Here is a 15,014-nt window from a genome sequence, read left to right on the forward strand (position 1 = left end):
TGTTGTAGGGGTGGTTAAGTTTTGTACTTGCTTGCTCAGCCCGGTCTTTTCTTTTTTAAGTCAATTTCTAACATTGTTTTAGGTAGTTTTGAAGAGCTTTTTAGTCGATAGTTCAAGTCAGGATTTCGTATTTGCTCTACTTGTTTAATAGACTTTTTTTTCTGTCCGCTAAGGATGTTGTTTTGTTAATCGCTTTCGTATACTTTATGAAATGAATTGTTTCGAATGATTGCCATAGAGTTCGGCGTTTTTGTTGCTGAATTCCGTGCAGTTCGGATTGTGAAATACCAATTGTATTGAATTCTGCTATAACGCATACATTCCCGTTCATTCGTTTCGTGTTCCTTTCGTTGCTTGCAATGACATCGTTCGTGTATTCCATGGATTCGGAAAGGTTTGAGACGTTAAGGCTATAAGATTCGAATGGTTTTTATCGAATACATCCACGAATGAGTGTTGAATTTACAGGGTTTTAAAATCTGGACCATTCTCATGTATACTCGTTGTCACTAACTGCTTTCTTCTGTGGAGTGTGTCGATCTACTCCAAATTTACGGATTTCATCTCTCATCAAACAGCAAATATGAGCAATAGTCGATGGTACACGGATGGTAGCAGCGTGACATCATCTTCACCAGCTGTCAGTGATGCAAGTTTCGATGCTGATGTTACATTACGGTACCTTTTTTTTCAAAATTAATATCTTTCTCATTTTCTTTTTCCAAGACCTCAGTTCCTAAAATATTAGTGCCCTATTGAAGACTTCTTCTCCTGCGGTTCGGAGTTTTGAGACTATAAATGGATGCTTTTAAAAAAAAATTCCCGGCAATTCGAAAATGTACTTAAAATTCTTTTCGAATTTAAAGATAGCGAGGTTTTCTTAGAAACATTTATTTAGGAACATTTAGAAACGATTGCGGAACAGCTTTGGCTCACATGTTAAGGAAAAACGACTGTGCTGTGTCCTCACGAGTTTAACCATTTTTATTTCACGATCCGTCGACAACGAAATGTTTAGCGCCGCAGCTGTCACGTTTCGTCATTGTACGGTTCCTTGGCCGGTCAAGTTTTTACCGGCATAGATTCGTGAACAGATTTCCTAACGTCAGGCCTTTGAGGACTTTTGATTACCTTTTGCTTCAACTCTAGATGCACTTGGACTTCTTCTTTCACAAAAATATACACTATTTGTTGTCAAACATCCGTGTTACGGTCGTATTTCTACGTTACTTCCGTGATGGAGAGGCTTCACAATACTTCCTCTCCCTCTTTTTCTTCGGAATACAAGGGACTATTAATGTTCATTCGTTCACGTCAAAGGAAAGGTGCGATTTGAGCCAGAGGCAATTACGAAGTTCTTTTGTTGTTGTGAAATTCAATAGAAGGTTGAGTTATAAAAAGTGAAAGGAACGTCGTCGATTTCGTTGGCTATGGTTCAGACGTTATTCTAAGTTTAAGTTCACAACCTTACAACCGTAGCTCATACGACCTTTGTGACTCTAATTTTTGCCTTATCGGCCTTCATTTTGCTATTAGAAAAGATTACTGAAAGCAATTTTATTTTCTGTTTCGTCTTTCTTTTATCTTTTCGAAAAAAGTCAGACAAGAAATGACACCCCAGTAAGAGGATTTTTTACTCCTAAGATCTTGCATTCCTATGCAGTAGTTACTGAAAAACTATTCTTTTTCATTTATTCTGGTAGATTGGTGCGCGAAAATTTATCTCAAATGGTCCATAGCCTTATTTAGGAGGCCATAACAAGTTCACCGACTTTCAACGTTAATACTGTTCAGCATTAAACTGAGCGGTTTTGGATTTTTAAGCTTCGAGCGCTTTTTACTACCATCTACACTATTTTTTCCCTTTTTCATCAAGTTTCCGATAGGGTAAATCTAGAGTGTCCGTGGGATTTTAAGATGTTGTCAGTTCTGGCTGAGTTCCTGACTTTCTCTCCATTTAAATAAATTCTTCATTGCAAAGGAGGTCGCAAGCAAAAGGCATTGCTGAATTGCTGAATTTAACAGCGATGTAAGGTTATTTGAGGATATTCTATGATAATAGGGAGGCGTTTGGAGGCAAATCAAAGGTTCATTGTTTAGCTTACATTAAAATAACTGCTTGTTTGCGATTCCTCACCTGTATTATTGTATTATTTATTTTATTTTATTTTATTTTCACTCCATTTTATGAAAGGCAATAAGATTTACAGAAGTACTCATCTCAACGCCAGCAGTCACGACGAGGCAACAATGCCGCCTGCACCTCCAACTACCAGTTTTTCCAGACCGAATCGTCCGCCATGCCTCTATAAGGGAAAAGACTTGAAAGCGGTTTGTTGAATGAGTCTATTTTATATCAGGCAACCAGTTTCAATGAGGGACACACCGGTATGCGTCGCCACAATGCGACAATTAGTTTGACTGATTGAGGGATGATGTGCAATCATGAGCAATTGTTTGAACAGTGCCTGATGAAAGAGATTCCTGTGGAACAGGGAATTTATTGCAGCATCGTCGAGGGAAAGATTCTTTGGAAACACTCTCGAGTTTTCCAGGAATTGTAACTATCAATTTCACACATGATTGTTGTACTTCCGCAAAGCGCCATTGTGCACACTATTTTTTGTTTTGGAAAAAAAATTGTAGCTGAAAATGCTGCTCAATGGGAAATAGACCACAAAGTATTCATTGCCAAAAAACTAACCGCGAAGGTTTTCATTTTTTTGCTTTGATTTCAACAAAATATGGTTGCCTGTCCGTTTCTGCTCCATTAGTATATGTAGATAAATAAGGAAACATACAGGCTAATTAAATAATGTTTTCGAGTGCTCTTTGAAAAATAATTTTCTAAAATAGTCTTCGAAGCAGGAAATATTGACTACCCTACACGGAGTCGTATGTACTTTTCTGAATGTCCTCAATTGTTTATTCAGACGTTAGCTCTTAAGAGCCAACAGCCACGCCCACATATCCAATTTAAAATGTTTTTCTGTGACCTTTTTCCTGACGAGTATGGTGATGAAATTGGTCGCGGAAGTGGACTGTATGATGCAAGATGAAGATTTTATTCCGCCAAAATACCCAAGAAAAGTGTTGAGTAGAATAAATTTGAGGAGAAAATCGAATAAAGAGACATTCAGAGGTATTCGGTTTTATCTTCAGGATTTTCACCGGCCAAACGCGTAAGATGTGCTTTCTTTGATATGTCATTCTCAATCGCAGGTCTGGTATTATTACGAGACGCGGTTGCCCGCATCTTTCCCGAGCAGTGTTGTCCTTCCAACAGCTATGTCCAACCCTCTCGACCTACAGCAAAAAATCGTACAGAATAGGTTCATTCGTCACTGTTCCGTAGCCTGTGAGACTTTGAGTCGCGCGTGATCCACCTATCCACAACGAGTGACCGAGTGCTCTCAGGTCGACAATGTTCCGTAATTGAGCGTAACGAAACGGAGAGTTGCAAACAAAGATTCGGAACTCCCTCTAAGTATTTGACCTATATAGGTTGGGCTTTGGCAAGCTACTGGAAAACAGCACCTTTTTGCAATATCTGGGTAACTTCTGCTATATAATTGTGCAAGTTGTATAGCCTGTGCCCAGAACGTGTACTGAAATGCTTGACTGCATTTTTGGTATATGTGTATGTACATGCAGTGTCATCGTGACCAGGTAGTAATCAGGATCGTTTACACGTCCTTATTAAGCTAAGATTAGAATATTAGTTCCTTATTTGATCGACGTATTTTCGTTCATTCGCAGGGACTCCTTTGTGGATTAGGTAGCATCGAGGGTGTGGATGACATTTCCGGGTTCTGAAGTAAAACGCAGTAAAGTAGCAGTGTTTCGAATACGCGTTGGAATATTTGATGGGATGCCTTCTTCCCAATTAATCTATTAATCTATCAACTTTATATCTGTTTTCCTGGGGGGTGATGATAGGAATTTGATTACTTCTGTGGCGGCGAGCGATGTGCCTCTAAGATTGGCTCGAACTTTGAATGAGATGAGGAATTTTTTACAATCTTATAATGTACAAAAGAATCATCAACGCATGTTTTCTATTAGTGTACCTACAAAGTTTTTAGATGAAACTTTTATTAGCCGAACGTTTCGCCTTTTTCGGGGGCATACTATAATAGTACAAAAGATCGTTAGAAGTATCTCGAGGTTTCAAGACACAACAACGTTTGAATGCATAGCATTCTTTCTAATTTTTCGATCAATGTTTTATGCACTATAAAACATTGATAAATTCCTTCTGGATGCTTCTGAACGTCAGTTCACGTTTGTAGAGGTTCATGGACATGTGTATGATCTTCGCAATGACTTGCTAATCCCAGCCGTTGCATCAAATCAGTATCCTTATCCGCTTAGGTAAGTCTGATACCAAATTATCGAACGAAGAGGAATGAAATTCTTTTTTGCTCTTTGGTGGTATCACTGCAGTGCAGATAGAGAACTTTTGCCACTTCGATCTTCTCACTCAAATTAATTAATAAAAATGAAAGGATTCGGTTACACATTGTAGTCAATAAAACTCTTTTTTTGTTGACGAGAGATTTGTTCCGCTTAAAGCCAGCGTATCTCGAAACTGACTTAGGTGGAACAGTTGTGGGAAAATATAGAGTTCAAGGTGTAGTTTACGTGTATGAGCATGGCCCCACTCAATTCTCCTTAAAGTGGATAAAGGGTAAAGCGTCTGGCGTTAATCAATCCGCTTGGGTTGCGCCACCACGTTCACTTCAATTCAGAATCGTTTGAGGTTTATGAACGTGTGACTTGTCTATACAATGACTTGCGGGGGCTAACCGATGAATCAAGTCAGTGTTGTTATCCTCCCAGACAAGTCTGGTAACAATTTATCGACCCTGGAAGGATGAAGGGCTTGGTGAGCACTAGCGCGGATTCGAACTTTCGATCGATCATGCAGGCAGCGCAAACTCTAACCACTACACTACACCTCCTTACTTCTCCTTACGTTTTAAAATGTTCCACCCCTCTGTACGCGTCGCGTCCACATGCAAGCGGTCGAAGATCATTGTGATGTCCTCACCAGCCTACTCAAGTGAAACCTATGAATAAATAGGTTTAACTTGAATAGGCTACTGAGGGAACCGAAGCGTGTACAGAAGAGCGCGTTTTAACGCGCCTCGTAGGAAATCAAGCGATTCCCAGGCTGTTTTTTTAGGATGAGTAGGGAGGATTGGGTGAGGTCACGCTCATGCTCGTACCGAATGTCTACATACCGAACTCTATATTTTCCCCTCAGGTTTCCCAACTTTGTCAGTCTCGTGATGCACTGCTCCTAACAACGAAAGTTCTCTGTGCGTTGTGTCTTTGAACATCTGAAAAACTGTTCATAATGTAATTTTTCAGGACTGATTCATGTGACAGTAATAAAGAGTAGGTATCTCGGTAATAACAAGTGGGTATCTACAAGCGAGTGCTACTAATTTTGGTCGCAGTTATAAAGTAGATACTGTACTACATACTGTCCCAGTTAAGTTAGATACTGATTGCGAAGAAAAAAAAAACAGTTGTGACAAATTTTCCTTTGCACTTTTATTATGACGAGGAGTGAACAAACACGCAAAGTTCATATAGTTCACCTATTTCCCTAGGAAAAACAGCGATGAGTCGAAAGTTTCTCTAATTTTTCAAATTATGTTGGCGTGTTTAGTGTACTGCTCCATTGCACTTGTTTAGCTTAAAAACATAGCTTAAAAACAAAAAAAAAAGAAACAAAAAGATCATTGCTTTATAGCAATTTTCAACTCTTCCTGACACTATTTCCAGAAATCTACCCAGAGTCCCACGTTCGCACCTTCTTCTAATATTGAGATTGTAGAGTTGAATCGTGTACTTTTTTTTGCAGACGACAAAAGTTTGTTATCGACCTTTATTGTGGCAAACGTTTTGACATCATTGTCTTTTTTAGAGAGACAGGGAGAGTCTGGTGAAATCAAAGTTATCGTGGAACCTATCCTCTCCGTACTCATTACTCCACAAGTCTACCATGACTTAGCAAATAGACGTCGTCAATGAAGCAGAACAGGGCAGCGTTCACTATGATAGGCGTAAAATCGTGGTATTAGCGGACCACGGGTTGTTCAAGTTGCCCAGCTAGTAGTAACTAGTAACGATGCCAATTGCGTCCGGCCCCGTAGTTCAAAAACCGCAAAGGTTTTGATATGGCGCCTACTCGTTGGTTATAGGCGGTCTGCATTCTTCATTACGATTCGTGACTGGACTTCTGGCCGTTACCCAGAACACATCCACTCTTTTTAGCGCCCAACGTCGCGTTCTTGTGACAAGAGCGTGACTGCTCTCTTGAAAGGAACAGTAGGAGGCTACTTAACCGAATAAAAATGGTAAAGGCGTGGATGGGATTAGAGTAGTATCGGAGCATCAGCTCTGCGACCACAGCGGATCTCATGCTGACTACGCTACAGCTGTTCCGTACTTCAACCCAATATTATCCTCAAATTATGAATATCAAGTTCCTGCTGATCAATTTCCAATAAAAGTACTTCTGAATGGCGCTGTACATTTGTATGCATAAAAGTGATTTTTGGAAATGGGACTCTATTGCTGTAAGCTATTTGCTATAACTATTATTGTTATTATAATTAACACTTATTTTCTCCTTACTCTACTTGTTTATTTTCTGTAGCTTGGAGTTTTCTGAACCATTGGACTCAACAATTCTCTTCGTTAAAACACCACGCTCAGAGATTTTTTTTTTTAATTTTGGGTTCTTTCCAATAATGTGTAGGATTTTTAGGTGTTTGTGAGTATTAACAGAAGTAGTGAAAAATGCTGAGCCACTTGATTTTCGGGTTTGTAGGTAGTGCTGCGCTTCTAAAATTTCCTGAAGAATCTAAATCGATCCCAAGTCGTGCGAGTTTCCATCAATCGTACCATCTTCGTTGACGCAAATAACGGTTTTTTCTCCTACGAAAGTATCTTTGTATCAAATTTCTTGTCTTTCACCGCTTGTCCTTCTCGAATCGGGTCATTCAATATGTTTTGGCTTGTCACGTATACGAATAAGCTCTGGAAAAGATTTTGCACAAGGCTTTGGCGTTGCACTTTCATCCTAACCTTAGTATATTAAAATGTCCAATGATGAACTACTTAAAATTTTAAGTTTCGGTTCCAGCTTTGGTCAGTCATTAAATTTTTCCACCAACGACATTATTGGGTGTAATGAAAACCCGTTTAGGCCAGAGTGTACATTGAAACAAATCGAATTTGTTCTTTTTTCCACAGGAAATGGTGCTCTGTGGTACAGCTGGGTGCATCTTTTTTAGATGTTCGAATTTTTGTAAAATATATGCTGTCGTTTACACTGTAAAGTGAAACAAGTAAAGGGAGCGAATTAATTTTTATACGGTCACAGTTTCTAATATAATAAATGCTCTGATATGATTCAGATTCAGCGATGTTTCTCATTTACAGTATGAAAAATCTATCCACAATTTGTTGAAGTTTCTGTGATGGTGCTTCAGAAAACTCTTTTCTTGATTGGAACAAGATATGGTTTTTTCCACCACATCAATTTTTCAAAATTAACGTAGATGTGACAAAAAGAAAGTCTTAGCAGATCGTCATCGTTCTGAAAAAAACGTTTTTTCTATATGTTAAATCTAATTTACTTGTTCTTTTGTTTTTCTTCTATCCATTTCCTTCCTTCTTTTTTCTACACGGTTGATGCCAAAACTTCTAGAACCTATTCTTCACCGTCTTTGGGTAACTCAACTGCTTAAAGAAATCTAAGAGCTGTGAAGTTTGAGAGGGAGAATGTAGTTGGGGGACTCAGTTCTCGACGCTCTAACTTATTTTTTCTCTTATTAACTTTTAGCGTTCATGTCATCCATGACAGATCCTTTATGACTAATGATTAGGTCTTGAGGCTCCGATTCATTTAATTTACTAGGAGGAAATAAGGGCGCCACTGAGGTGCTCCCCCTCCCAATTACGTTTTACCGAGAGACGCTTGTAGAAAGAGCACTGATACAACGGCGGTGAGAGTCTATGTATATGCCTTAAACTCCTAGCTACGATACCCTTAATTACGACAAAATGGTACTTTAATATGTAGTTTGAGCCAAATGCAAGTGAGAAGCATTTGATAATAGTCTTTATGATAAGTACTTCTTTGTGATAACTACTTTAGAACGTGTGCTTGGTGATTTGTGAGGAAACGCTTTTAAATTAATCCTTTTCTCCCTTTCTCTCCATATTGTTAGTTACCATTTGAGTGATGAAGTAAAAAGGATAAAAAGGCTAAGGTTAATGGCGTTAATCAATCCGCTTGGGATGCGCCCCCACGTTCACTTCAATTCAGAATCGTTTGAGGTTTACGAAAGTGTATCTGGCTTATACAATGACTTGCGGCGGCTAGCCGATGTGTCAAGTCAGTGTTTTTATCCTCCCAGACAAGGCTGGTACCAATTTATCGACCCCGAAGGGATGAAAGGCTTGGTGAGCACTAGAAACCTCCGATCGATCGTGCAGGAAGCGGAACCTCTAACCGCTACACTACACCCGTCCACTAGTTACGAGTTGTGAAGTAACAGTACTTAATTTACACTTTACGGTAAATATTTAGAAGCTTTCCAAGTAAGAAGTGTTAACCATATCTGCGCTTTTGATTCTTTCTAGCAGCCAGGTCAAAAAACAGTGGGCAAGATCGAAAAGCCTTGTCCTACTTTCAGTAGTATGAGCCGGGCTGAGGAAATTTATTCGGATGATTGGGACGTTAGCATCGCTCGAAAATCATTTGAATCTTGGGGATCTGCTTCGTTACTGCTCGCAGTACATCATATTTTCGTAATGTGATGTTGATTCAATGCACACATGCTTTCGATGGCTCGTTAGGTTTCAATGCGATCAGCTCGTAGTTGAATAGAATATAAATGGCTTTAGTGACTGGAAATTGTTGGATTGATTAACCATGAATGAGGACATATTCAGTAGATAAAAAACAATTGGGCTTGGATTAAATTCTCGACAATACTTGATTCAAGAACTTCTTGTTGTGATTTTTTTACCCGATTATCGATAGCATCTCTCATGTCCAGTAAATGCTGGTTTCTATGTGGGCTTTTTTTATGAGCCATAAATCCTTGCTGTTTTAGTTTTTGGGGCTGTACGTGTTTTATAAAGTAAATAAGATTTCTTGGGAGATTTTTTGTTGTTGCTTTTTTTCCAATTTGATTTACTTTGTCTAATAATTTCCTATGCAAATAAATAGATTAAGAAAGTGAATTTACAGTTTTAATTTCCTTTAGAGTTAGAAGGTAAGAATGAACCTGAGTGAGAACAGCTCTTTGAAATTTTATCTGCGAATTTCGGCCTTTTCATTGCTATTCAGTGATCAATTTTGCGGGATTGGGACCCTATAAAGCTGTGATCACCTTCTAGTATTGCCCGGGTTCGACTGTCCTCGAATCTTGGCATGTTGAATATGTGGCTTTTTATAAAACGCCATGGCCATGGTTGATATTGATATGTAACAGCTAACGTACCGGCATTTTCGTCTTCGTCAGAGCCTGGAAAAACCAAAACCATCAGTGATCATCGTAATCTGTTGACATCTTCTAGTTGAAATCAAATAAAACCATGTGTTGTGTGCGCTACGCAACGCAAGATCATTTTCCTTGCTTTAGAAATAAAAGGGAACAATTAGAATTCCGCCCTTATATGCGGTGCATGTGCGTTCACATGATACGTGGTGGTGCGTAGGAGCTGCCAGCAAATTACAAATTAACCGCGCTAGGACATAAACAAATGAGGGTGTTAACAGTGTGTTAACAGATTGTTTATGTGCGTACAGCAATGCTTTTTCCCTGTTTTTTTTTTCGACAGAAAATCTGTTACAACTCGGCTGCTTGTTTTTGCGAAGAACAAACGATTAAAAAATTGCTGCATTTTTGAAATCCGACGTTAAAGCGTTAAATAACTGGAACTAAAAGGAAATCACGCTCATTTGGGAGTCCTAAATCGTTCTTATGAAGCTTATGAATTTTCTGTTTCTCACATAACTGATCTTATTTGTTAACAGTAGACATGTAGGGGAAATTAATGCACATCTTTTGACAACTCATAGAAGTTTTTTTTTCTTTTCCCAGGTCTTTGAGACTCTAAAGGTATGGTAGTCGTCTTAGAAAAGTGTCATTGTACTTACTGTGTGCACTTTCTAGACTAAAACATTCATTTCATTAAGAAATGCACTTCTATGAAATCTCTGCTGTAAGATTTTGATGCTTATCCTTCTTCAACCAGACGCATTTGGAAATAAAATGAGTGCGCACTTTCAAAGAATGGTTTAATTTTGAGTTCTCTCGAGTAGCAAATACATTCCAAAACTAGTTTGCAAGCTCGACGAAACGAAAACGCGAAAGATTTCTACAATTCCAGGAATTAGAACCCTTTACTGTGCCAAGGCCCTTAGTGTATGCAACGAGGCAACTTCTTACTCCCATAGAAATAGCTGAATGGAACCGTTTATAATCTATTCCACCACTCTTCCGGGTGCTAAGAATCACCTTGTCGTTCATTTTCACCACTGGTTCCCTTCACGCTTCACGTCGCTCAAATGGGTGTGAGGAGTTGCGTGGTCGGGTAAACTAAAACTTCTGGATGTTACTGAGGTCTTTGATTCCTGGATTTGAAATGGACATTCCGCGTTTTTTTTCAGTTCTCGAGAACTACATTTCGAGCAGTACTTAATAGAAGGAAGAACAAAAAGTTGCATTTCCTAGCTGCCGCCAATGAATCACTGATCACCACTAGTGATCTTTAGATTCGTTTGTTAATTGTTCAAATTAACTTCTTTTAATTTTCATAGAACATCTTGATTTCCGCTGTACCTTTGTTTTTCCAGAAACTTAGGGCCTGTGGTCATATTCCCTTCTAGGAATCTCTTTTCGAACATGCTCTAAGTAGGTAATTTGATGCTAGTCGGCTTTAGATGATCACTGAGAAGCAAAACAAGCCATCTCAAGCAAACAGCGAGGGCAATTATTGGTTTTTCTCAGATCCTTTAAAGAAGATCGCTACATCGAAGGCGAACTTAGTCGTCTAAAGTACTGATACTGGGAATATGTTATAATAGAATACGCTGAGTATGTTTCCATACTTCACCTGTTCCTCCTATTGAAGCCACGAACCTGGTATAACAAAACATTGTAGATCAGAATCTTCTAGAATGTTCGAAGACAAATGGATCATCAAAAATCATTGCAGTGTTAGTTTGTTATTTTGACATTTTTACGCGCTTCACTGAGTCGTGCGACTACGACAAAACACATTATTTTAAAAAAAAGTAAAAAAAAATAAAGAAGCGACATTGTACAATTTGTGTACTTCGTGGGTGTAGTTGTGGTTAATGGGTGATAGCGGTTATGATGAGCATTTATCAGTAGTATTACATCGAAATCGAATCCATGGAGTCCCTAAACGGTACGGATAGTTAGCAGATATTTGTTTTGAATGCGATACAAATTGCAGTTCGACGTCACTTTTGCTGTTTAGTGATTTTAGTTTTGAAATTCAACAAAATGGATTGTTTTCTGATTTCTCTTTTATGATTTTTGTGGTTCAGTTTAACACAGTTAGACTCTGTGTGATTTAACTGTATTTGTATGGAACTAGGAAGAACCTTGATTGATCTACACGAATTTTGCTGTTAATATGGAGAATCAGGGCACGATAGCATATCAAGCAAGAATTTTAACGGCTATAAGCAGGAAATTAAGTGGATAAATAATGTAGGTTACCATTATATCTATCATCGCTTTCGATGGTTCAGAACCACTCTCGTCCGACCAAACCTACTACTATATTGTCAGTTTCAAAGGAGATGAAGCTCGTCGCTGTTGCGTAGGCGGCTGTGGTCGAAGTATCCTGATGAGCGGTTGGAATGGAGATAGGATCATCGCGATGTCCAGCTTTGAATGGTGATAGCAAGTGTCCGACTTGATCCTAACCGCTACGCTCCACCGCTGCACCGCTTCGAGCGCAGCCGCTTACGTAACTGCACCGAGCCTCATGTAATTTTGACCCCATCCCTGGTCGCAGATAAGTTGGTACCCGATTTGTTTAGTAGGAGGGCAGTGACTTGATATACGAGCAATTTCTTGCGTCTCATACGAGTTCATAGCCCCCAAACGATTCTGAGCTGACGTCGAACACTTAGGCGCATAGGGAATAAGTCGACGCGAAACACTATATTTTATCTTCTAGAAGTGTTCTTTTCACTCTCTTTTGTCTTCGAAGTATTTTTCCATTGAAGCACGTCGCCAGTGACAACATCTATAAAGTATTGTTTGAGAAAATGTTCGCTGAGAGAACCTCTGTGATCTTTGAAGCGTACGGCAGTCTTTTTCTAATGAAGCAAACTTTTTGTTCCGTTCAATCGAAGGTGCCTTTTTTGTTTTAGTTCTTGCTTTTGTTTTTCTCTGTAACAGAGGGACGATATATTCTAATACTAAATACTAGTTCAAAGGTTTTTATTTCGTAAAAACAGAAATGGGGGAAATCAGGTCTGAACTCGTACCATAACCAAATGCGTTATTTTTCTTTCGACTCAAACTGTGAAGAGCTATTGGAATAAATCCGAGCTTTCTAAGGCTAGGATGGTGTTCAGAATTTTTTTTTGTGATTGCGTGGACCTGAAAGACCGTAGAATTGATCCATGTCTAGGAGCATATGTGTGGCTTCCAACACATTTTTTTTCTTCTAGCATTTGATTTACCGTATTGGTAAGTTGCCCCAAGGGTTTGAATCCTGACACGGATTAGTTGCGAGCCTTGTGTATATATGTCTTCGATAGGTTTGGGTGTTTCTCTTGTTTTTTCGTTGCTTAGACTAACTATTTTATATTGGTTTGGTCAAAAATTCTATACCCCCTTCGTAATATAAGGATAGCGTAAATGACTGAGCACATCGGTGCCGAAGCGGATTGCTGAAGCTTATCGGTTGTAAAGCTTGTTTTCTGACCTATAGTCATGAAGATTATTGCGTACTTCAGATAAAAGAGACTTAAAATAAGCTTTCTGCCATACAAGTCCCTAACTCTGATAAAGGATAAAGTGTCTGGCGTTAATCAATTCGCTTGGGGTGCGCCAACGCATTCGCTTGAATGCGCAGAGTCGTTTGAGGTTTACGCGTAACCAGCAATGTGTGGTGCAATGACTTGCGGGGGTTAGCCGATGTATCAAGTTGGTGTTTTTATTCTTCCAGGCAAATCTGTTACCAGGATCTGTTACCTGTTATCGGGATGAAAGACTTGATTGGCCCTAGGGCGGAATCGAACCTCTGGTCGATCATGCAGACACAGCGGAACCTCTTTTCGGCAGCACTACACCGCCTCTCTGACTCTAATACAAATTTTTATACCTTAGGTTTCTAAATTGCACCTCAGCGGTGAATAGTGAAGCACTCGGTCAGTTTCTGATAAAAGATCAATGAATTAACTTATTATTATTATTAACCGACTTCATTGCCTCAAGCGACTTGGATTCCCTTTCTTTTGCGGAAATGAAGCAAAAAGGAACGTGTTTCTTTGTAGGAATGTACTTTTGGTTTTCAAGCCACCGGGAACAGAAGAACGCATGCTGAAAAAACGACGACCGTGACGGTGCTTTTTCAAGGTTCTTTTTTTGCGGTTAGTACTTTGCCGCTCAGAGGTAGTGGTGGTGCTGGGAAGGTGCCTATCGAGTCGTTTATGAGTATCGTTGACGTCACGATAAAGGTTGCTGAACTGTAGCGGGAGCGAATTTCTGACTAGCGTTTGCGCAAATTTTCTCGTGACTTATTCACGCCGCATTGCAGCCTTTTTTCAAGGTGAATATGTCCCAAATCGACAAAACCGAGGACCTTGATGACCTTGTTGTTTTTCTGACTCTGAGTATTTCCAAGTGCAATGCTCGAACTTGGTGAAAGTATTGGGTGACGGAAGCGTTCTAGAAGTTTAAATCTTTGTTGCTCAAATAGAAAGAGGTGCATACAAATATACGCGCAAGTTAAGAAGCCGCAACTATGTTTTCATTGTAACATCTCAGTGCCTAGTGGTTGAAAGGAAGTACTCGTTCTTTGAAAGTGCTCTAGTGACGATGAGAATTAGAGGTTAGCGTTTAAGTGAAGTGGAGGTTTTTTTCCTGCTTAAAGATTCGCGGCCTTTCCACGCAAGGTTCTAAGACTCGTGGAAAGAACAGCCTCGTTTCACATCTACCGAGCTAGAAACATTGCTGTTGTTGTTATTCATATCGTTTGTTGCAATTAAGGAGGCTGACAAAGGTCTCAATGAGATCCCGAATTAGATTATTGCGAATGGATAAGGCACTTACCGTGGGCAAAATTTGAGTCCGACGTTCCTTTAAAACCATCGTCTTCTTTTTCGGCATCGGCTTCTTCGGAACTCTTGTACCAGAGAAATCATGCAGTTGTTCTAACTTTGGCATCCATCAGAATTATCAGGGGATTTTCTATAACCTCCCCTAGTTCTTCAGGCATATTGGTTGCATCGAAAGCGTTCGAATTTGAATTATAAATACGTCAGCTCAATTCCGTTGCGTATTAGCGACGGATGTGCTGTGTCACAGGAAAGTTGAAGCATCTTACGACTTAGCGGGACATGGCTTCGCTCTCATTCACTCGAATGAGGCGTGTCTCAGGGCGTGGCTTCGACGACATTTGAGCCTGGTGTGCTTATTGCCAGCAGCCATCACCTTACTTTCCTCCTATTACTATTTCCTTCTACCACAATATGGCGTTAGCTATCCCCAAAAAGACTTCTAGAAGTCCTCGTATGCGGCACTTTGCGTCAAAACTGGCTACTATCACGATCTCGTTAGATCCACCAAGCCCACCGCACGTTTCTCCATCGCTACCCTCTCGAATTACTACGAGAGAAGAGCTGTCCTTTGATTTGAACTATCTCCAAGTTCCGGCTGAGATTGATGCTCAACGCTCGTCCTCTCCCCCACCTGATCGACGTGGTAGCT

The 15,014-nt window shown here is 39.7% G+C and overlaps 1 protein-coding gene across 2 annotated transcripts in view; it reads left to right on the plus strand.

Annotated features, from left to right (window-relative positions):
• Positions 1 to 359: 359 nt before the first annotated feature.
• The window catches only part of RB195_019910 (uncharacterized protein), a gene marked incomplete at both ends in the record, with an annotated part of 104,239 nt that continues 89,584 nt past the window's right edge, over positions 360 to 15,014 (plus strand). For both annotated transcript variants that reach the window (XM_064187977.1, XM_064187974.1), the window contains 3 exons: positions 360 to 394; positions 469 to 678; positions 2,211 to 2,331. In XM_064187977.1, the coding sequence (XP_064043855.1) occupies positions 360 to 394; positions 469 to 678; positions 2,211 to 2,331 (366 nt within the window). The remainder of the gene's footprint in view (positions 395 to 468; positions 679 to 2,210; positions 2,332 to 15,014) is intronic.

This window comes from Necator americanus, chromosome II (genome assembly GCF_031761385.1).
Source record: "Necator americanus strain Aroian chromosome II, whole genome shotgun sequence".
Taxonomy (NCBI): Eukaryota; Metazoa; Nematoda; class Chromadorea; order Rhabditida; family Ancylostomatidae; genus Necator; species Necator americanus.